The following is a 26,171-nucleotide window of genomic DNA, read 5'->3' on the forward strand; positions in this document are numbered from 1 at the left end:
CATGGCTGAAAGGGAACAATGACTACGAGATATATAACTATCTAACTTGCACATGAAGCAATGCGATGCGGCTGGAAATAAGTACAGAAAAGTCTCAGATACTGGTAAACAGTAGAAATGATAGACATGCAGAAATTATTTCAATCGATAATGAAAAACTCGAGGAAGTGGCAACATTTAAATAATTGGGTGTTCTGCCACCAGGGACGTTACCAGTTCAATTGAGATTAAGGAAAGAATAGGAATGTCAACAGCATTACAAACAATACTGACAAAATATGGAAAAGTCCAATCAATTTCAAAATAAAAGTTAAACTGTACAAATAATTGGTACTTTTCGTCTTCCTATATGGCTACGAGTCACGGACATCAACTTCGGATTAGAGCGCAGAATCTCTGCTTTTGAGATGATAAGTTATCGAAAACTCCTGCGGGTGCGGAAACAGAACACAGAACAATAATGACGTAATGGAAGAAGTGCAAGATCGTGCAGGACGACAAGAACCTCTCATCACCACAGTTAGAAGAAGGAAACTGTCATCGTTTGGCCACAATGTGAGGCATGACAGTTTGTGCAGAACGGTGATGGAGGGTACCCTTGAAGGAGGAAGAAGAAGAGGATGACAAAGAAAAGTTTGGAAGGACAATATCACGGAATGGACAGGACTGAAGATGAAATAACTCTTGGAGAAGACCAACAATAGAGACGAATGGCGGAAAGTAGTGAGAGCTGCATGTATCGACGGTGCTCAAGGCTAACGCTTTGTTTTCCCTGACCGTGCTCGATGAATGACCAGTGGGTTTTCGTGACATGTCTTGTGAGACCTTTATATGTTGTCTAGCTCAACAGTTGATCGGGGATTATGACTTTGTGAAAGGCATTTCTCCTCGCCCTGTCGAAGACATTATTTATATTCGGTAAAAAATTCGAAGAACAACCGCCCCCCCCCCGCCCCTTTGGTTGTTTACATCAATGTCTTTGTCCAAAAAATCGTATCAGCACCTTATGGGCTGCTTGTGTTGTCTAATATATTACAGTTCTGTTGTCCACAAAGGGAAGAGATAAATTATAAAAGCTGTGAGCTTTTTTCAACACCTGCGGTTTAAATTATATCTCTTGTTACATTCTGTGAATCCACGCATATTCGAATATATTTTTTTGTCATACTTCGGTTCACCCGGTGAACGATGACCAGAAATGGTATAAACATTTCTCTTGCAAAACTGGATCACAACGTGAGAAGTACTGACAGTTTTGTTTGGAATTTGATATTAATAGTCATTATAACGCAGTCTATTTATTTATATCCAAAACATTTAACCAATGTAAAGACGGAGAAGAAGATGGGTGTTGCCTGAAGTCTTGGGGTCGTAAAAACACTAACGAAAGGGTGAAAATGGACAGGCTTCGGATGAGAACAGTACACACAATGGACGTTTCGGATATATATATATATATATATATATATATATATATATATATATATATATAATATATATATATATATATATATATATATATATTATATATATATATATATATATATATATATATTATTTTAATATTTACCACTATGTTGAAGTCAGTCTACATCGATGTTTCAGGCCTTTTAGCCATCGTCAGGACTGAAACATCGATGTAGACTGACTCCAACATTGTGGTAAATATTAAAATAATAATTCGCTCCCTTGCTACATGTCGAGCACTATCCGTACCATATTTGTATCAAACACGATTCAATATATATATTAGAGAGAGAGAGAGAGAGAGAGAGAGAGAGAGAGAGAGAGAGAGAGAGAGAGAGAGAGAGAGAGAGAGAGAGAGAGAGAGAGAGAGAGAGAGAGAGAGAGAGAGAGAGAGAGAGAGAGAGAGAGAGAGAGAGAGAGAGAGAGAGAGAGAGAGAGAGAGAGAGAGAGAGAGAGAGAGAGAGAGAGAGAGAGAGAGAGAGAGAGATATCTATTTTTTTTTTTTATTTATTATTTTTTTTTTTGCTCACGAAGTGGTCGTACCCGATACGATTTCTGTAGTTCCCATTAGAAGCGAGGTAACTTTTACTAGCATGAAAGTGAGTTTTTTTTTTCAGAGTAGTTTACCTTGAAAATACCGAGGAAATGAAAATAGCATGTTCCGGTAAACTGATGATGAAACGAAGAGGATAACACCGTCAGCCGTCATCCCTGACACCAGTCACAGTTCGTCAATCAATGCTTTCATGTTTCAAGAATAGGTTACGCATTTTTACGACACTGCATCAGCGGAACATTGGTCATATCAATCTGCTTCTACTCATGCCTTTGCTACAGATCAAATTGTCTGGCTGTGGATTTATAAAGTAAGTGATCAAAATCAAGGTAAAGACCTAAACGAGTCTAAGTGTAAGCCTAGCCTAACTAGATACTTATACTTCAAGTTAAAGACTAAAGACGGCTGTCGTTTGAGTTTGATTTTGTTATTGATTTGAATTCCCAGACTTGTCTGTCAATTACGATGAACGATTATTGGCAGATATTTTTTTTGATGGCGTTTTTATGCACCTCCGTTGGAGGTGTAAAAAAATGCACCTCCATTGGCGGTGTAGAAAAACACATTTTTTTTTTTTTTTGCACCTCCGTTGGCGGTGCTGGTTAATTAATAAAAGGCTGCCATTATTCCCAGGCACAACGAAAATTGGTGTCTGGGAATAACCAATTTTCGTTATTCCCGGACACATGTAAAGATTAGGCAGAAAGATTTTATGCAAAATGCCAAACCAGGCGTGAAAAATACCAAATATTCTGAAAAAAATGCCAGTGGTTATTTTGTGTCCCAAAACAGTCAATATCAAGTGATATTTAACACACAAGATGAAGGTAAATATTGGTCAAATGTCAAATCCAGCTTCTTTATTTTTTAAAGCAAATTGATCAATGATCAATTTCTTTTGTCACTTTGAACTGAAAACGTCAAACTGGCAATTCGCTTTTTTATTTTCAACCAGGAAGAAAGTTGTTAGGCAGTGTCTACGTACACGGTAACCGGGCACCTAGCCTCAGGATCTATGTACACGGTAGCTCCGGTATCTGGTTTGCCGCTACAATACAAGCTGTGGATAGATCTCGCACTGTTTGTGTGTGTGTGTGTGTGTTATTTTTAATAATCAATCAATACACCCATTAAAGACGAGATTCAAGGTTACCTTGTATAAAAGTTACCGTGTACGTAGATCCTGAGGCTTGGTGCCCGGTTAGTGACGAAAATAATGATACCAAAATATCTGCGATATTCCTCTTTATAACGAAGTTATGCATCTTTAATTGAACCCCTCTAAAACTTTTAGTAAAAGCGAACCCAATTTCCTGTCATAGCTTTCTTATGGACGAGTTGGGTCACAATTTGACTCCCGCTGCTACTGCTTACTAAACTGCCTAAAGTTACAGTGTACCTAGACACTCCGAAGTTGTTAATCAATCATCAAATCTGTTCATAGTCCACCAACCATTAAAATTTTCACTACCTACCTACCTGCTAACTTTATTGATCATCTTTTGTTTCTATAATTTGTTCATTCTGGCCACAATTTTGGGGATATGGTTGATGTCGGGAATTTGTTTATTTCGCGGACAAATTCCAAGCCAAGGTGTTGTTCGCCCCAAAGCCCAAAACCGACAACGCCTATTAATTTCCTGTCTTCTTCACACAAGACAATTTAATTTATTATCACAGGTCCCCAAAACTAGATCCAACAACTTATTCGAATCAGAGGTGAAAATAACTATCAAAACAAGGAAGCACAGATGGTGGGAAAATGTCTAGCTCATAAATGAATTTTAATAAGATACATTGATAGTGGTGTGGATAGACAGCTCAGTGGGTTAGACCATTATTCATTTTGCTCCTACTAGCTGCACAGATTCGAATCCAGTCCCCCCCCCCCCCCCTCCCTCCCTTTTTAAAAGTGATTCTATTCTTTTCTCCTTTTTTTTTTTGTTTGGCCTAGTTCCGTTTCTGAGCATGAATTTCTTAAAATTGCTATTTTAATTTTTTTTTAAATAAATTTTTTTTATTTTTTTTATTTCCTCTCTTTCTGACCATTTGGTCACTCTCTGAGTATTTCTGTTTGTTTGCTTTTTAATTATTTATTCCTTTTAGATCCTTTTTGACATCGGAGTGGGGATAAATTAATATTACAATTTGCTAGAAAGGAACCGAAAGAGAGAGAAATCTTTTTTTTTTCTTTTTTAAAGAGGTGGGCTGGGGGTGAGGATGGATGGATGGGACTTCTTCTTCTTCTTCTTCTTCGTTCCTCTGATGGACATCTATGGCTGCAGTCCGATATCTGCTATGAAGTCTGTGGTCCGCTTTAGGTCCTCAGCCTCGCCATAGAGCTTTGTGTTGAGTGTTGTAGGGGTGACCCAGTGGTTCGAATGTTGCACGTTGTATAATGGGCAATCCATAAGCACATGTAAAGTGGTTTCATGGTCGGTTCCACATGGGCAATAAGGGGTTGTTCCAATACCTAGCTTGGATGGATGGGACATTTATCCCAGGCAATGCTCTGTTAAAAGAAGACGGAAAAGATAAAAAGTGGCGGAACCAGGATTCGAACCCACAACGTCAATTCTGACAAGCCTTCCCACTTCCAGGGCAGACGACTTAACCATTCGGCCATGTCACCCACTTCAAAGTCGACGCATATTGTGTATGTAGTAACGACTGATTTATTGTTGGTTAATTTTATGTTTTTATAGATATTTTATTAACTTTACTTATTTCTATGTGCATTTCGAAACATTCCTTATTCTGGAATGTGGATAATTGTTTAAAAGAACGGAGTTTCAAAAAAAATGTGTCTGGGAATACGGAAAATTGGTTATTTCGTTATTGGCAGACCCTGTCTGGGAATAATCACAGCGTTAATAAAATGTTGCTGCTTGAAGTTCGAAGGAAAAAATAACGATAAGTGTTGGATTGTAAGCCTCAATTTATTAGACGGAGACAGATAATGTCGAGGTTTCAGGTTTCCCTTTTATCAACAAAACACGACAAGACAATACTAAGGACAAATGAGTGATGTGTGAATGGCGGGGATTTGATACCTGAATATGATATGTAATTATCTTATTATATATTTAGCAAAGTTGATATTTATGAAACATTAAGGCTCCAAAACCTCTGTCTGGATGGGGTTCCTGACCTCCCATAGTGGGCAGGGAAGTACATACTGTGTCTTCTATCCCCCTATGTCTGTTTTCCAGCTTCCTTTCTGTCTTTGACTTTGAATGAGATTACTTGGTTTTGTCCTGGCCATGGTTGAATACCCTAGTTTGGTGGGAAACAGTCAAATGCATAGTTTTGGGAGATGTTATTTTTTTTTCGTGTAAATCATCTCTCTGTTATGCACTGTATTATGCTTTATTTAGATATGATATATGATTTGTAAACAATTGAGTTTATTCTTCTTGGTCGGGACTGTGCTTGTGTCTGGATGAGACATTTAGTGATCTCACACTAAGTACTTTGATAGAATGCTCTTGGAATCTACATCTGTTCCCCATTTGAACCAATTCCCCTTTGTCTTTCCATTTCTTGGGTGCTTTAATTGTAATTCTAGAACTTTTTACTATCCCATTTTCTTCCTTTTTACTGGCACTGATATGACTTAAATATGTTGCAAGCGCAGTAAAACCTTGAAAACAAACAAAACCACTTGACCAATCATCACCAAATTTTGCATGGTGTTTAAATTTGACATCAGATGGGTTTGCGTGTATTATGAGATTGATTAGACATCGTGATGAATTTATCGAAAAAAAATCAAATTTGTTTTGTCAAATCCCTTTGAAAAAAGATGCCATCATTTTTAGCACATGGGTTGTGTGTCGACCTTCCGGTTAGCGAGTATGACAATGGGTTGGGAGTACTCATATTGCTTCAATACCAGTGAGTAGTTGGTCTCATTATTTTGACATATAAAAAAAAGAGTGTATGGCTCTAGACTAAAATGATGATATATAGAGATTAGAGGTTCCTTCTGTATGTGGGTGTCCAATGTCAAGTCGGTATTTTGGGTATTGATGGTGTGTGTTTAAGTAAAATACACACCATTTCTGCTCACTGTGTCAATCGTCAAAAAGTTTATTATCTGAGAGAATTTAGTGAGAAGAAGTCACCCAACTGAATTTAGAAACAGTGATGCCAAAACTCCGGTCTGGAGCAAAAAATTCCGGGCTCCGGGCAACTTCCGTCAAATTCCGGTGAGGTCAATTTGTTCCAAGGATACCCCCCCCCCCCTTTTTCCAACTAACACATCATCATCATTGCCACTAGTATTACAACCATCATCACTACCACTACTACTACAACCACCACCACCACATCATCATCAGTACCACAACTGCAACCACCACCACCACATCATCATCATCACTACCACTACCACAACTACCATCACCATTACAATCACCACCACCACATCATCATCACTACCACTACAACCACCATCACCACATCATCACCACTACTACTACTCCACCACCGCCACATCATCATCACTACCACTACTACCACCACCACCACATCATCATCACTACCACTACTACTACAACCACCAGCATCACATTATCACTACCACTACTACTGCAACCACCACCACCACCACATCATCATCACTGCAACTATCACTACTACTACAACCACCACCACCACATCATCACTACCACTACTACTACAACCACCCCCACATCATCATTACCACTACTACTACAACCACCACCACCACATCATCATCACTACCACTAATACTACTACAACCACCACCACATCATCATCACTAACACTACTACATCACCACATCATCATCACTACCACTACTACTACAACCACCACCACCACTACTACAACCACCACCACCACTACATCGTCATTACCTCCACTACTACAGCCACCACCATCACATCATTACTACCACTACTACTACAACCACCACAACCACATCATCACTACCACTACAACTACAACCACCACCACCACATTATCATAACTGCAACTACCACTACTACTACAACCACCACCACCACATCATCACTACCACTACTACTACAATACCACCACCACCACCACCACATCATCATTACCACTATTACTACAACCACCACATCATCACTACCACTAATACTACTACAACCACCACCACCACATCATCATCACTACTCCTACTACTACAACCACCACTACAACATCCTCACTACCACTACTACTACAAGCACCACCACCACCTCATCTTCATCACTACCACTACTACTACTACAACCACCACCACCACATCATCATCGCTACCACTGCTACTACAACCACCACCATCACATCATCACATACACCACTACTACTATAATCCACAACAACCACAATCGTCACACATCAACTTACTACTACTCTACTACTACTACTAACTATACACTAAACTACTACTACCACTATACTAACTATACTACTTACTACTACCTACTATAACTACTACTACATACTAGACTACTACTACTAATCGATTTAACCAACCACCACTACCACATCATTCATCATCACTATAACTACTAACTACTCTCTACTATCACTACCTCCTACTACTAATACTACTACTACTCTACCTACTACTACCTACTACTACTACTACTACTACTACTACTACAACCACTACACATCATCATCACTATCACAAATAATACAACCACCGCAACCATCATCATCACGACCAGTACTTACTCAACTCCACCACACATCACTACCATACAACACACCACATCATCATTACCACTACTACTACTACAACCACCACCACATACACTACCACTACTACACAAACCTACCACTACCACATCATCATCTTACCATTTGTACTACAACCACCATTCACCACCACATCATCACTACCACCACTCTAACAACCACCACCACATCATTATCATCACGACCACAATACTACAACCACTATACCCACCACCTACATCATCACTACCACTACTACTTCAACCACCACCACACCACCACCATATCATCATCATACCACTAACAACAACTAATCACATCTTCATCATCACTATCTTATTACTACAACCACCAACACCAATTAACATCATACTACAATCTCTACCATTAGGTTTTGGAGCTTTACTTCGATTTGAAATAAGGAAACTTTGGATTGTATTTGCATTGTGTTTTATGTATCATGATATATTCTAATCAGTTATCTATTAGAACAATACAATATTTAAACCAATACCAAATACCATTCCAATTCCTTTTTCTTGTGTGCGGAAATTCCTCTTTCGGCATTGAAATTCCTACGAGTGGTGCCTGAAACTCCTGTGAGCCAAATTTAAAGTTGGCGTCTCTGATTTAGAAAGCTGTGAAAACAGGTGCCAATTTTCAATTATATTTACATAAAAACATGAGCGAGTTGACGTTTACACACCTGACACGACCTGGGATATATATATCTATGCATTGTCTGCTATTTTAAAACCCTATTGCCACTTACTTTAGAAGTTTCGCGTCTCTATTTCATTAGTTTGTACTGCCCATATTTTACAAGTACTTTGTTTTTTTTTAAATGAGTGATGAATGTAAAGCGGGCATTAATTACTCATGATGTAATGATTATGCTCTCAAAGCACTTTACTGAGAGTCTTGGCCAACAGCCGCACTTAAGATATAGGACAAGACAAGATGTCAGTGCAGTGAAGTGCTGTTACTGTTATAATTTCCTTCCTGTTCTTGATGAAGAAAATAGTTAACAGGCCAGATTACCATTTTACACCTGAGTTTAGTGAGAGATTGTGTGTTAAGAGCCTTTTTTTTTATGGACTCTACTTTATACTCCCATATTGACTTGAACCAGATCCTGCAGGTCAGAAGCAGTGCGTCATATCCCAAAGCCCCACCATTCATAGAATTATACAATGTCGCCTCCATTTGCAACACTATAACATCACTCTTAATTCAATAAAACTTGTTGAAATAAATTAGATTTTAATTTTTTTTTTTTAATGTAGTTTCTCTATAAATCTTTTACTGATTATGATGATATGGGCCCCTAATAACGGATATTATATATATAATATATATATATATATATATATATATATATATATATATATATATATATATATATATATATAGAGAGAGAGAGAGAGAGAGAGAGAGAGAGAGAGGGGGGGAGGGAGGGAGAGAGAGAGAGAGAGAGAGGGAGGGAGAGAGAGAGAGAGAGAGAGAACTATTACTTCCGTTTGTGATTGGACCAATTGACCAGTTGAAACTTGTGGACTTTTCTTAGTTTGTCAGCTGACAATACAAATAATAAAATGTTTCATGACATTGAGATCATGCATGTCAAGTGGATTACCTTCTTAGTATGCGTTCATTTCGATGTAGACCCACTGTATTGAGGGCTTTGTTAAATTCTTTTCTTTTTATTCCAGGATGACGTTGGATATTGAAGCATTGCAAGTATGTTGAATGGGAATTCGGAACCAAACCTTATTGTAAAGAATGGATCTGTGCAAGGGAGGATTAAAACAAATCAGCAGGTAAAAAATAATAGTGCGGTAATGATTATAATAATGATACAACAACTACGAAATAATAATAATAATACAGTAGACTCTGCTTAATCGCACACCCTCGGGGGTTTGGGTTAGTACGTTGATTAAGCGGAGAAGCTAAAAATAGCATCTAAGCACCTGCTTTCGTGTGCTACTCATATAGGAACCCCCCTCTGAGTTTTCTGCGGGCTTGGGACCATCATGTTCAAGATAAGACCTCATTAGTCATTGGAAGAGCTTTTATAATTTTTACTTATTTTATTTTTGTTTTTGGTTGTTTGCTGATGATTTATATATATTTATATATTTAAAAAAAAAAAAAAAAATTTTGTCTTCGTTTAGGGGGTGGGGGGTTCTTTTCTTTTTTTAAATTTTTCATGCATTTCATGTTTCAATGAGAACAAAATGTGAAATTATTGTTTGTAACAATAGTGATCGTGAAGCATCTGCATCGTGTTTTTCGCCAAGAAGTTATGTCGACTTTTCCATCTCTTGAGCCAGCTTTCTGATTGGGGGGGGGGGGGGGGGAATTTGTTGATGCAGTGTTTGTTTGGAATTGATTCTGCATCACAGTTAATTGAAATTTCTGTTGAAGAGTGAGATCTCTGCACTTTAGAGAAGCCATTGCTGTAATTGTGATGACACGATCTTTTATAAATGGTACAGTCTTTTTTTTTTTTTTCAAATAAGGCAATGACCATATAAAGACATTCATTGGTTAAATTTTGATTTCTTTAAGCACGTTTTCATTAATTTTTTCATATTTAAAAAATATTTGTATCAACTCACGATGGAGTCAAAGTGGAGAAGGTGTGGGATAAAGCGGAGCAGTTATATAGAAAAAAAAAATTATTTTTTTTTGGGACTGTATATTTATAAGCGGAGTGTATTATTTACAGATGTGCGATAAAACTGAGTGAACTGTAATAATAATAATGATGATGATGGTGACTAATAATAAATCAAAAAGAAAATTTGAAAATTTTCCTAAAAATTCAAAGTTTTTAATTTAAAAAAAGAATTATTTTTTTTGTTGGGGGGGGGGGGGGGGGGGGGGTGGTGGTATTGCATATTATCCAGTTTTGGCTCGTCAAATGTCAAATTTTGTCATTGCTAGGACAGGAAGGACTCAGTTGTTGCAGGATATGAATACCCATCGTGTTTAAGGTTTCTTTGACGTCAACAGAATGCAGGGGCTTAACTATGGCTTCACGGCTTAACTATGGCTTCACGGCTCCATATACAGTTTCATGCCACTCTTTTAAAGAATGGATTGTTATATAGAGAAAAACTTTATAAAACATCAAACAGACAAAGTCTGCATACTTCACCATTGTAATTTAGATTATTTGGTTGGCATTATTAATTCCCTCCCCTAATTTTTTTTCTCCCTCCCTTTCTCTTTTGTTTCCTACCTCTCTCTCTCTCTCTCTCTCTCTCTCTCTCTCTCTCTCTCTCTCTCTCTCTCTCTCTCTCTCTCTCAACCTTTTTATCTCTTTTCCTCTCTTTATCTCATTACCACTTCTCTCTGTCTACATTATGGAAAATGGATTTTGGTCTACACCCACCTTTCCCCTCTCCCCTCTCTCTCTCTCTCTCTCTCTCTCTCTCTCTCTCTCTCTCTCTCTCTCTCTCTCTCTCTCTCTCGGCGTCTCTCCATGCCTGCCCCCCCCCCTTTTTTTTTCCCCCTCACAAGACAATACTTAAATAGATAGGCTCAGCGTTATTCTCCATGGTCCTTTCTGGGTAATTGGCATGTGTGGCTAGTATGTCGTTGATTTCATCATTTGATTTCCTTGAAGAGTTGTACATAAATTGGTTATAAGCTTTGGATCTTCGAATAATTGATATATGAGTGTGCATGATTTATTATTATTATTATTATTATTATTATTATTATTATTATTATTATTATTATTATTATTATTATTATTATTATTATTTATAAATCTTTATTATTATTATTATTATTATTATTATTATTATTATTATAATATAAATCTTTATTATTATTATTATTATTATTATTATTATTATTATTATTATTATTATTATTATTATTATTATTATTATTATTATTATTATTATTATTATTATTATTAATTAATATTAGTGTTATTATTGTCGTTGTTGGTGTTATTATATGTTATAGCACATTTCCTCAGAGCCTCCAGTCAGTGCTCAATGCCCAGTGTGTCTCAGAATAATGCATTCATTCCTCGGGCATGCCATATGGAACCACGAATAATGCATTCATTCCTCGGGCATGCCATATGGAACCACGAATAATGCATTCATTCCTCGGGCATGCCATATGGAACCACGAATAATGCATTCATTCCTCGGGCATGCCATATGGAACCACGAATAATGCATTCATTCCTCGGGCATGCCATATGGAACCACGAATAATGCATTCATTCCTCGGGCATGCCATATGGAACCACGAATAATGCATTCATTCCTCGGGCATGCCATATGGAACCACGAATAATGCATTCATTCCTCGGGCATGCCATATGGAACCACGAATAATGCATTCATTCCTCGGGCATGCCATATGGAACCACGAATAATGCATTCATTCCTCGGGCATGCCATATGGAACAACGAATAATGCATTCATTCCTCGGGCATGCCATATGGAACCACGAATAATGCATTCATTCCTCGGGCATGCCATATGGAACCACGAATAATGCATTCATTCCTCGGGCATGCCATATGGAACCACGAATAATGCATTCATTCCTCGGGCATGCCATATGGAACCACGAATAATGCATTCATTCCTCGGGCATGCCATATGGAACCACGAATAATGCATTCATTCCTCGGGCATGCCATATGGAACCACGAATAATGCATTCATTCCTCGGGCATGCCATATGGAACCACGAATAATGCATTCATTCCTCGGGCATGCCATATGGAACCACGAATAATGCATTCATTCCTCGGGCATGCCATATGGAACCACGAATAATGCATTCATTCCTCGGGCATGCCATATGGAACCACGAATAATGCATTCATTCCTCGGGCATGCCATATGGAACCACGAATAATGCATTCATTCCTCGGGCATGCCATATGGAACCACGAATAATGCATTCATTCCTCGGGCATGCCATATGGAACCACGAATAATGCATTCATTCCTCGGGCATGCCATATGGAACCACGAATAATGCATTCATTCCTCGGGCATGCCATATGGAACCACGAATAATGCATTCATTCCTCGGGCATGCCATATGGAACCACGAATAATGCATTCATTCCTCGGGCATGCCATATGGAACCACGAATAATGCATTCATTCCTCGGGCATGCCATATGGAACCACGAATAATGCATTCATTCCTCGGGCATGCCATATGGAACCACATTTTTATTTCATTCTGTTTCGGTCCTCTTTTTTCTGTGCTGCCCAGAGATTTGTAATATGTCGACGGTGGTCACATGGTCGTAAGAAGTAAAACATTCGTCACTGCTAATGCCATGTACTCATTTACACTTGGGAGAGATTATTCTGACATAGTTTGTGACGTGTCTTACCCATGACAGAGCACCAGAGTACTGTAATCATTGTCACCCACCCAGTCATTGACCACACTCAACATTGCTTGACTTTGATACATAACAGAGAGTCAGTGACACAGACATGTCTAGGTCTTGTTTTTCGTCTGGATAATTTTCCTGTTACTTTAGTCATTGAAATAATCTGTTCCCAATAGAATTGTTATGGTCCTGTTTTTTGTTGTTGTTTTTTGTTTTTTTTTGTTTTTGTTTTTTTTTCCTCGATTATTTTCCTTGAAAGTGCGCGATGTGTACATGTTATATGACTTCATTTGAGCCTTTAAACTTTATTCTACTGCATACTTCTATTGAATTTCATAGGATTATTACGTTGTCACTGTAATCACTTTCACTCTCATTTTCTGGGATGTACATTTTTATGAAAATATTTTGTTTCTGCTAAAAAAAAAAGAGGTGAATATCCTAGTTCCTAAAGTGAAAATCCCGATTTTATAAGAGTTTTATCCTGCTTCACCTTGGTTGGTATGTCCCCTGACATCACAAATGCCTATATATGCAATAAATATGATTTATTTAATAATTCAGTTATAATGTTAGTGTTGAAATATTATGATGGGGAAGGGATCATTATTATTTTAAAAATGAGAAAGGAAGAAAATTAACATTCTTTCATTGACAAGTATTTGTTTTTTTTAAATACTAGTGGAAAACTCACCATATTTTCGGGGAAATAATAAAGGATATTACTACGAACAAGCGCTTATCTATTTTGATTGTTATGCTTCTGTATTGTGGAAATTGACACAGATTATGACACATCTTTTGAGGCATCAACAATCAAAATCATTCAGGTAATAAAGTCTGTAGGGGTGTGCATTTGAATCTGGCAACAGGATGGTTAGATGTCAGTTCCCAAGATAAAAGGACCGATCATGATACCCTAGTAGGTATTGTAAATAATTATTTGAGTCACTGGATGATAGATAGAATTGCCCTTATTTTAAGAAATGTTTGAAAGCTACTCGTATATCAATCTGTAAAAAGTAGTTTTATAATATTTTAGATTTGCCAATAATTCTGTGCTTGTTGCCAAAAATTTAACATGGGTTGTAAAGAACAATTTTGACCCCTGACCCTAATTATTTTTATTTTTTTAAAGAATAGATTGATTTTTTTCTTTCTTTTTGTTTTGTTTTTCACTAGGTCAGGATTCAGCTGCCATTAGTGAACGCTTCAACCCAGACGGAAGAAAATGATGTCTTATTATTCCCCATTGAAATGCCTGGTAGTTCTGTCCCCGTCTGTATTCACCCAAACCTTTATCCCACCTCTGACTTTCATGATGGAAAAAAAGTACTGAACAATCAGGGAAAAATGGAGATTCCCTCAGCTTATACACCTGCCACATCTGTGGACTCTGATAAAGACAAAAATATAAATGCCTCTGATGGCACTGGCTCAAATCCCAGCAATCATCATGACATTTCCTTTAGCGGTGTAGGTAAGAGGAGGTATAAATCTGAAATATCTAGTTACGTCCTCGCACTTCGCCCTTGGTCTTTCCCAGCATCTATAACTCCTGTGGCTCTAGGCAGCTGCTTGGCCTACAAGTCACAAGGAGTCTTCGACGTATCCATTTTTTTCACAACAATTTTCACCGCATTATGTGTCCACGCAGCTGGAAACCTAGTCAATACATATTTTGATTTTGTGCGCGGAATTGACACCAAAAAAAGTGATGATAGGACAATTGTTGACAACATCCTGTCGCTCAACGACGTCGCGACTCTGGGAGCCGTTTTCTACATTGCTGGCTGTGTGGGATTTATGATTTTGAATTTCCTGTCACCGGCTAAAATGGAACACCTGGCTCTTATATACTTTTGTGGTCTGTCCAGTTCATTCCTATACACTGGTGGTTTAGGTTTGAAGTACGTTGCAATGGGAGATATTCTCATCGTTCTAACCTTTGGACCGCTAACAGTCGTCTTTTCTCACCTTAGTCAAACTGGACAGTTATCCCTAACACCTCTCATCTACGCCATTCCGCTAGCTCTGAACACGGAAGCCATTCTCCATTGCAATAATGCCCGTGATATGGATGTCGACAAACAAGCAGGGATAGTTACCTTAGCCATCCTCTTTGGAAAGACCGGTTCGTATCTTCTGTTTTGCCTACTCCTATTTCTTCCCTATCTGATTTTCATCACCGCCGGTATTCATTACAGTCAGTACATGCTGCTACCAGCTGCCTCAATATTTCTGGCTTTTCCGTTGGAGAAACAATTTCGGCGTAGAGATTTGGATCGCATTCCCCAGCAAGTAGCACGGTTGAATCTTGTGCTTGGATTTTTATATATTATTTCTATTTTGTTCTCAAACCCATCATCTCTGCCAACTATGACATTTTTATAGTGCTACTGATAATTCAGAGTTTTGTCAGAAATTAAATCGATGTTTCAACATTGAACATCAAGAATTGAGTAAGATCAACAATGTTTTCCATGGGCTTGACATATCTGCTGAATTAATGCCTTATTTTTGTATATTGTGAGTAATGTTGTCGATAGTTGTTTTAACTTGTGTTGCATGTCATTTTCCAATTTTATGTAATTTTATAATCTAAAAAATTGTTCCTGAACTGTTTTTTTTTTTTTTTAAATTTTGGAAGAGTGGCTTTTAGAACCCTTAAAGTTGCAATAAAGTTACTTAATAAATATTTAGGGTCACTCTCATTTCATTTCATGCATATTGAAGCAGATCTTTATATTTCTGGTTTGAATTTGAAATATTCATATTTGAAAAATTGAATTGTTGGACTGTAGTTTGGTCGTATGTTGTTGTTTTTTGTTTGTTTTTTTAATATTCATTTAGCTACTTATGTTGTAAAACCTTACCTTTTCAATACAATTAGCAGTAATTTGATAAAACAACAAATGTTTGTAATTTGTGCATCAGATCAGGAATTTTACTGGTTCTTCAAGGGAAATTGCCTAGTAATCATTCTCAAGGCATTCGGAATACCGTAATCAACTGCAGATGCTTTCATTTGACTCAAGCAATCAAAGTGCGATGATGAAATGTATTCCATTTATAATATCTATGTATATATATATCATCGAAATCTAAAGTACTTTGAGATGTCCTTGTGCATTTAGTCAACTGTGTCTGTAACATGCATAGGAAACAATTGAATAAGTCTTTTTTTTTTTTTTTCGTTATTGCTGTTGTTGTTGTGCCAATCAAGTATTTAACAATCATCTAGTCTTGATTTCATTCAGTTTCTTAACAATTTATATATATATATATATATATATGATTTACTTATGGTATTGCTGTGCTCAATGTGCAGCTGCCAACTGTTCATCAATAGATTGAACTTTCGCGTTATTTTAGTATCCTTTGGTTGATGTTTCAGGAAGTGGAATCAAGAACAATATACTAAGCCTCAGTTAGACTAGACCAGAAGGAAATTTGACATCTTGGGTTTTGCTGATTTTTCAAATACCACCTTCTGATTCAATTCAATATGTAACCAATTCATTATAAGTGGACTGGTTACACCAGTTACACACACACTTCCAAGAAGTTTGGACTCTATTGCTTCTTTTGTTCTAAGACACGTTATTATTTTACTTCTTTGTATTTTTCCAGATTTTTCTCGTCCATATTTATTTCTTTGTACACTGTCAGATTTTATTTACGTAGAGGAGATTTATTTTTTTTCCAGGTGGTCCTACTCCAATTGATACAGTGCAGTAAACATTACCTTTCTCATCCTTTTATTCTTCATTTTCATGCTTTTCTTGCACGAATCCGAATCCCTATATCTGAAATTTATAATTTATAAATTTCTTTATTTTCTATTTAATTAATTCATTTTTTTTTTAATGCAAGGTTCACGGATTCTTTATATCAAGAATATCGGATTATGTTCGAGTGAATTACTAAGGCTCTTCATTCCGGCTGGAGCACAGGCCTTGATGAATTCCCTCCATCTTGTCCGGTATTGCGCCGTCTTCTCTGCTTCTCTCCCTGTTAAGCCTTCAGTTTTTAGATCATCGATCAATGCCCCTCTCCAGATACTCTCCTAGGCCACCCTCTCTTCCTCGTTCCCTGCAGGTTCCATGTCAGAGCCTACCTGGCAATATTTGTTGCAGGATTCTCGTGGTGTGGTTCAGCCAGTTCCAGCATTGCTCAGTGGTACGGTCTTTGCTTCGTACCCAAAAGGTACCGAGTTCGATCATCCACCGCTGCGCTGTATGGCCTTGAGCAAGTCACCTCGCCCTAGCTCAATTTGCAGCGCTTCACTGCGGCTGTCGCCTGGGTTATTCCAGTATTCCCTTGGAAAAAATGTCCTCTATGAGATGAATAAAGTGAATTTTATTTTTTATTTTGTTTATTTTATTTGTTAAAATTTTAGTTTCTATCTCAATTTCTGTCATTTGCCATCGGTCTGTATTTCTGATATTATTGTCATGCCATTTAATTCGTGTTGTTGATGAAGGACTGTGTTTTATGACTTATGTTCTTATTCAAGCGGCTTGAGAGTTGTAGAAGTGCTTTCTGCCATATCTAAGAGGCCCAGCTACCCATTCACTGATGGGTAGACATGAAAAGAATATCGACTGCACCAGAGATCATTCTTGGTCTCTAGGTGTCTGAAGCGAGTGCTCTATCAAGTGAACTATCGGGATCCCCAAGATAAGCCTTTTTTTCTGGGTGGGGTTCCTGACCTCCCATAGTGGGCAGGGGGGTACATACTGTGTCTTCTATCCCCTTATAACAGTTTTCCAACATGCTTTCTGTCTTTGTCTTGGAAAGAGATTACTTGGTTTTGTCCTGTCTCTGGCCGGATTCCCTGACTGGGAGGGAAACAGTCAAATGTATAGTTAGTTTTGGGAGATGATATTTTTTTCCTTGTAAATCATCTCTCTGTTATGCACTGTATTATGTATTATATGTATTTTATTTGTAAACATTTGAGTGTATTCCTCTTAGTGGGGACTGTGCCTGTGTCTGGATGAGACTTTTAGGTGATCTCAGACTAAGTACATTGGTGGTATGCTCTTGGAATCTACATCTGATCCCTATTTGTTCCCAGTTCCCCTTTGTCTTGCTTTCTCTTGGCTGCTTGAATTGTAATTCTAGAACTTTCTATCCCATTTTCTTCCTTTTTACTGGCGCTGATATAACCTAGACGTGTTGCAAGCGCCGTAAAACCCTTAAAAACAACAACAAACATAAGCTTTTAGGGGGGTGGGGGGGGGGGGGCGATCTCAAACTAAGTACACTGGTAGTATCCTTTTGCAATCTACACCTGTTCCCTATTTGAACCAATGCCTTACTTTTTATAATGTGCTTTTAAGTGTAAATATATATTTGTTTGTCTGTCATAATTTCTTCCTTTTGACTGGCGCTGAAATAACCTAAATGTATTCCCAGCTCTTGCAACACCCTAAAAAGCGGGTGGTTGGATGGAAGCATCACCCTTGAATCATATACCTATGATGTTCGCATGGGTGTACGATCCGATAGTGATGTCGTTTCTTCTTCTCTTTACTAGCCTATCCTGCTTCTTTGGTTTGTGATTGTATTTTTGACAGGGGATATTTTTTTTTCTGTAAATCTTCTGCCTGTTTGTTCTTGGTTATTTATTATTTAGCTTATGATATCTTTAGGTTATGATTTTGATTTACATTTGTACTATTTTTGTTAGATTGCTTGTTTTTTTTTGTTTCAGCGGTCTCTCATATAACATCACTTGTGTTGGAAGAGACCTAAAGCAACAAACAAACACCCTAAAACAAAAACAAAAAAACAACTACCACCTGGAAATATCCTTTGGAGAAATACCACCTTTTTGAGCAAATTTCATTCTTATAAATCATTTATTGTTTGTTTGTATTTTTTTTAAAATATATTTTATGGAAATACACATTATCTAATTTTTCAGAATGCTATTTTCCACAAGAATCCTCAACTTAAAAAAAAATGTAAACTTTACATTTTATTTTATTGATTGACATTTGTCTCTGGATTTTTTGTTATCTGGTTTACCTAAATTGTTAGCTCTGAACCGATGTGCACTTATTTGCAGGTCTGATAACCTAATTCCTTATGGGCTTACTGTTGTAATGGAAATCTCAAAAAAAAAAAAAAAAACAAAATGACTAAATTATTTTCCGTTGTAACAATGTTAAACTAGGCCCATAAGTGGGTTCAGATGTCAGACGTGCTTATAACTATACGTCTCAATGAACTGATCTTAATATTATGCCTTTTTATTGGGGCAGACTTTTGAATACTGTTTGTATTTTTGTTTTTTTTTATGACTAATGATTATTTTATTTATAGGTGTTTTAGTTGTAATGAAAATATTGTTTTATAACTCACTTTATTTGATCAATTTTTTAATTGGCCTGTCTCGAGGTTATTGTCCCTCCCCACCTGTGCTCTGGAAAAACCCATATTTTAAAATTTGGCCAGAAAACTCGTCCTTCACATATGATCGATTTAAATGACCCTCATCTTTGCAATAACAAAAAATCTCAAACCTGGGACCTACCCCTTGTATTTTTCTCTCTGCTTCGTTTGGTACTGTACAAACTTTTTTTTTCAGTTTTTTAAATTTTAATTTTTGTTTGTTTTGTTTAGGCGGATGGGTTGATAGATGTCCATGTTTTTTTTTTTTTTTAAGAGTGAAAGGCCAAAATTTCATATTTTATTTGTGATCTTTTTAACTTTACATCTCTAAAGTAGTAACAGTTTGAGGCGGTAGGTAACATATTCATTCAAATTTCTATTCCCTTTCACCGGTGTTGATATGACCTGAATAAATGAACTAATTGTGTCGTAAGTATCGTTAAACCATTGGAGAACATTGAAAGACACATTCGATTTTTAAAGATATGGGCATTAGGAAATTGGACGATTTTGGTAACTGACTGAAGTTGTCATGGTGGGTCCTTATGATCATAATTATTATGTTGAATTTGATAATGATGAAGTAATGATTTGATGAAAAGGATGATTTATATAGCGGCCAAATCCTTAATAACAACAGCTTTGGCTTGGTGCACACACACACACATATACTTATACTTACACATACACACACATATACTTATACACACACATATACTTATACACATACACACACACATACACACACACACACATACACACACACACATACACACACACACAACACACACACATATACTTACACACACACACATATACTTACACACACACACACACATACACACACCATACACACACACACACAACATATACTTACACACACACATATACTTACACACACATATACTTACCACACATATACTTACACACACACACACATACACACACACACACATTACTTACACACACACACATATACTTACAAAACACACACATATACTTACACACACACACACATATACTTACACACACACACACATATACTTACACACCACACAACATATACTTACACACACACACATATACTTACACACACACACATATACTTACACATACACACACACATATACTTGCACACACACACATATACTTACACTACACACACATATACTTACACATACACACACATATACTTATACACACACATATACTTACACATACACACACATATACTTACACATACACACACACATATACTTACACATACACACACACATATACTTACACATACACACACATATACTTATACACACACATATACTTACACATACACACACGCACATATACTTACACACACACACACACATATACTTACACACAACATATACTTACACACACACACATATACTTACACACACACACACACATACTTACACATACACACACATATACTTACACATACACACACATATACTTACACCACACACATATACTTACACACACACATATACTTACACACACACACATATACTTACACACACACACATATACTTACACATACACACACACATATACTTACACACACACATATACTTACACATAACACACACATATACTTACACATACACACACACACATATACTTACACACACATATACTTACACACACACACACACACATATACTTATACACACACACACATATACTTATACACACACACACATATACTTACACACACACATATACTTATACACACACACACATATACTTACACACACACACAATACTTACACACACACACATATACACACACACACACAATATACTTACACACACACACATACTTACACACACACACATATACTTACACACACAACACACACATATACTTACACACACACATATACTTACACACACACACACATATACTTACACACACATATACTTACACACACACACACATATATACACATTTACACACACACACATATACTTACACACACACACATATACTTACACACACACATATACTTACACACATACACATATATACTTACACACATACACATATATACTTACACACACACACATATATACTTACACACACACACACACATATACTTACACACACACACATATACTTACACACACACATATACTTACACACACACACACATATACTTACACACACACACATATACTTACACACACACACACATATACTTACACACACACACACATATACTTATACACACACATATACTTATACACACACACACATATACTTACACACACACACACACATATACTTACACACACACACACACATCCACGTACAGACACACACACTCACACACTAAATATATAACTTACCTAATTCTTGCATTTTACATATGACAAACATTTGTTTTAGGTCAGCAAACATAAACTTGAATTTTATTTGCATTTTATTATGTTAACATTTGAGAGCATTACTAGATGTGTTACGTAAATGATTGAACGCTAGTGAATTTTGTCATCTGATTTCATAACCAATTAGGAGAGAAAGGTTTAGAACGTTTGTGTATCGAGATATCCACTAAATACACTCAATGCTCTTTGTAATTGCTAAATAACAATGTGAAATGCATGTAAGCTTCAATTTAATATACGAAAACAGATAAAATGGACGTTTCGGCTTTCCCCTTTATCATCAAAACAGGATGAATGAAACACTACAGACGGATGAGATAATGTGGTTGTGTCATTGTTGAGATGAGTAAACAAAAACATTGATGGGCTGGTTATGGTATGCTTCTTTGCAAGGAAGCACGAATTAAGATAGAACAATAGATATTTATAAAAGGGCTAAAACGAAACGTCGTCCATTTTTTTTCGGATATTAAATTGAAGCTTACATTCAATTTCACATTGTTATTTATTTCTTCGAGCTTCGGGCAGCAACATTTACATTTTTAAGTGGTAGCAAGACGAGGTGTGTAGGACGAGACAATACGCCCGTGTGACGATCTTACAATATATTTTTTTTCCCAGAGAAATAACGCTGTTACCCTGATACCGGCAGTTACGAGCTTGACTTTGAACGTGAGTAACGGGATTCGAACACGGTACCAACATGTTAGAAGTTGAGCATCATACCACAAAGTCAACAAGATATATACATAATTCAAAGCCTCTCATTTTGATTGATCTCAGTTATGACAAATTTTTGTTTAACTTAAACTTAAACTGATCATAATATGACGGCAAGGGTTGCTTAAGTCATAAATATCTTTTGAATGGCCTATGTCATCATCATCATCATCATTGCCTTTTTCACCCTGGGTCAGGGCATAGGCCACAGGGCCACAGACAAAACATTTTCCATACCTATCTATCTTGAGTAACTTTTTTTCTTTTTTTTTTTTTAAATCTCGTTCCATGTCTTATCACTTCTCTCTGGGTGGGGTTCCTACCTCCCATAGCGGGCAGGGAGGTACTTGCTGTGTCTTCTATCCCTCTTATCTGTTTTCCAATTGCTTTCTGTCTTTGTCTTGGAATGAGATTGCTTGGTTTTGTCCTGGCTTTGGTCGGAGTCCTTGGCTGAGAGGGAAACAGTCGAATGTATAGTTAAATTTTTGGGAGATGATATTTTTTTCCTTGTAAATCATCTCTCTGTTATGTAATGTTATTCTTTTCATTTTTAACATATGATTTGTAAACATTTGAGTGTATTCCTCTTAGTGGGGACCTGTGCTTGTGTCTGGACGAAACTTTTAGGTGATCTCAAACTGAGTACTTTGATAGTGTGCTCTTGGAATCTGCATCTGTTTCCTATTTGAACAAATTCCCCTTTGTCTTACCTTTTCTTTGGTGCTTTAATTGTAATTCTAGAACTTTCGACTCTCCCATTTTCTACCTTTTTACTGGCGCTGATATGACCTTAATGTGTTGCAAGTGCCGTAAAACCCTTAAAAGCAAAAAACAAACATTATCACTTCTCTGAATATCAATATCAGCTTCTTTATAACTTTTCTCCATGGAGAATACCCTGTGTAGGGAGGACGAATGCGTTTAAAAAATAATCTCCATATGAAACTCATCATCTCAAAGCGGTTATGGTGTGTTGGAATACACTTTGTGCTGGACATTGTATTCATAACCACAGATGTGTAAAAAAAAAAGGCATTCAGAGCCACCAGGCCCACGGAACCGGAGATTATTCCGGTTTCTATAGCGTGAAATGGGCAATAAATAGCAATTGCTTGCTACCTTTGGATGCGACGCTAGTGAATCGCATAGTACTTTCCACCAGATCTAACAGACCCAGCTACCCAATCACTGCTGGGTGGACTCGAGCAGAGAGGAGTCGGTAACGAATCTCGACTGCACCCTGGATCGATCTCGGTCGCGTTGCTCGTGAGTGAAGCGATTGCTCTACCAACTGAGCTATCGGGACCTTCACAGATGGAGGATACTAAATACGATGTCTTACAGTGAGGACAGGATGTCTTACAGTGAGGATATGATGTCTTACAGTGAGGACAGGATGTCTTACAGTGAGGACAGGATGTCTTACAGTGAGGATAGGATGTCTTACAGTGAGGACAGGATGTCTTACAGTGAGGATAGGATGTCTTACAGTGAGGATAGGATGTCTTACAGTGAGGATAGGATGTCTTACAGTGAGGATAGGATGTCTTACAGTGAGGACAGGATGTCTTACAGTGAGGATAGGATGTCTTTCTGTGAGGATAGGATGTCTTACAGTGAGGATAGGATGTCTTACAGTGAGGATAGGATGTCTTACAATGAGGACAGGATGTCTTAAAATGAGAAAAACTCGAAAGTTCCTATAACTTATCATTATGATCTGAAACCCCTTCTTTGGTGTCCGATTCATCAGGACATATTATTATTTTTATCGTTTTGAGACGGTGGGCCACTTAATATGATCCTAGTATTTTGATGATATTGATATTATTGATACGGAGCAATCAAAAATATAATATATAATACTGAACTCATTATTCATCACATACATATTATTCTATGCTATGAAGATCCTTGTCAATGGCGTTGTCGAAGAGATGTATGCTCTTTGGTTTACACTTTTAATCTGACCTTATGATAAAAATTAAAAAAAAAAATTGCGAATCGTTCTGTAACAGAATATAAGATAAAACGCATTTAAAGTTTTAATGTCAATATGGTTAAATATTTTTTTAAAAAATGTTTTAATGTCAATATGGCAAAAACTGGACAGTTTCAAACAACTGTATAAGGCCACACTTTTTACTTCTGTACTTTAAAGATGGAAGGGATAAATATGTCAACTGTCCTGGGTGGCGTTCCAGGCCTCCTATAGTGGGCAGGGAGGCACTTACTTTGTCTTCTATCCCCCTATATTATCTGTTTTTCCTACATGCTTTCTGTCTTTGTCTTGGAATGAGATGGCTTGGTTTTGTCCTGCCCCTGCCTGGGAGGGAAACAGTCAAATGGATAGTTAGAGTTTTGGGGGATGATATTTTTTGTCTTGTAAATCATCTCTCTGTTCTCATTGAATTAATTTATTGTGTTATATAAATGATAATTTGTAAACATATGAATGTATTCCTCTTAGTGAAGACCTGTGCTTGTGTCTGGATGAGACTTTTTGGTAATCTCAAACTAAGTGCATTGATAGGGTGCTCCTGGAATCTACACATATTTCCTTTTGAATCAAATCCCCTTTGCCTTACATTTTCTCGGGCGCATTTATTGTTATTCTTGGACTTTTTACTATCCCATTTTCTTCCTTTTTACTGGTGCTGATATAACATTAATGTGTTGTAAGCGCCGTAGTAAAACGCTCAAAAACTAATCAAAAACGGTGCCATCTCACCTCGTAAGATATATATATATATATATATATATATATATATATATATATATATATATATATATATTATAGTTGTGTGTGTGTGTGTGTGTAGTTTCGTCAGTTTCCTTATGTATAGATCGAATATCAGATTTTCTCAAGGGGCTCTGCATATTGAGCTTTATATATATATATAGTGCAATATCCACTAAACATGCTCAAAGATCTTTACAAAGGGTCCCTGTCCAACAGCATCATTTAACATTTAGGAGAAGACATGACGCCTGTGAGGCGATATTATATTTTTTTTTCGGACAGAGACAACGCTGTTAACGGCGAGGTACTCATTTTACACATGGGTACGGTGAGAGAATGTGAGTAAAGAGCCGTTTCCAAGGACTCATCTATGCACCGAGCGAGGCTCGAACCCATGACCTTCCGATCCGAAAGCGAGTGACATACCACAAGACCACATAGCCGCACTATGCAGTTCCATACTTAAGTATAGGTCAATAATTGATGAAACGAGGTGATATTCATAACAGAAGAAATACTCCTTTGCTAGCTTTTTTATAAAACAATTAAAGATTATTCACTTATTTTTGTAATAGACTATTTATGTATTTTATTTTAAATGTATAAGCTTGTGATTGAGTAGTTGCTTTGTTATTTAAAACAAGATTTTGCCTTTAGGTTTCTTATAAAATCAAATTTAATTATGATTATTATTTTTTTTTTTTTCATCGATGTCATTTTCATGTTCAGCACATAAACGCCAAATGCATGT

General features: G+C 36.9%; 1 protein-coding gene across 1 annotated transcript; it reads left to right on the plus strand.

The window, feature by feature from the left end:
* The first annotated feature begins 1,792 nt into the window (after positions 1–1,792).
* On the plus strand, positions 1,793–20,216 carry LOC144969990 (ubiA prenyltransferase domain-containing protein 1-like). Its single transcript, XM_078909118.1, has 3 exons — positions 1,793–2,333; positions 9,454–9,561; positions 14,323–20,216. Exons 2-3 carry the CDS (start codon positions 9,484–9,486, stop codon positions 15,532–15,534), a joined length of 1,290 nt encoding a protein of 429 aa, XP_078765244.1. The 5' UTR covers positions 1,793–2,333; positions 9,454–9,483; the 3' UTR covers positions 15,535–20,216.
* Positions 20,217–26,171: the final 5,955 nt, after the last annotated feature.

This window comes from Berghia stephanieae, chromosome 4 (assembly GCF_034508935.2).
Source record: "Berghia stephanieae isolate SIO BIC M18660-M18661 chromosome 4, UCSD_Bste_1.3, whole genome shotgun sequence".
In the NCBI taxonomy this organism is placed as follows: Eukaryota; Metazoa; Mollusca; class Gastropoda; order Nudibranchia; family Aeolidiidae; genus Berghia; species Berghia stephanieae.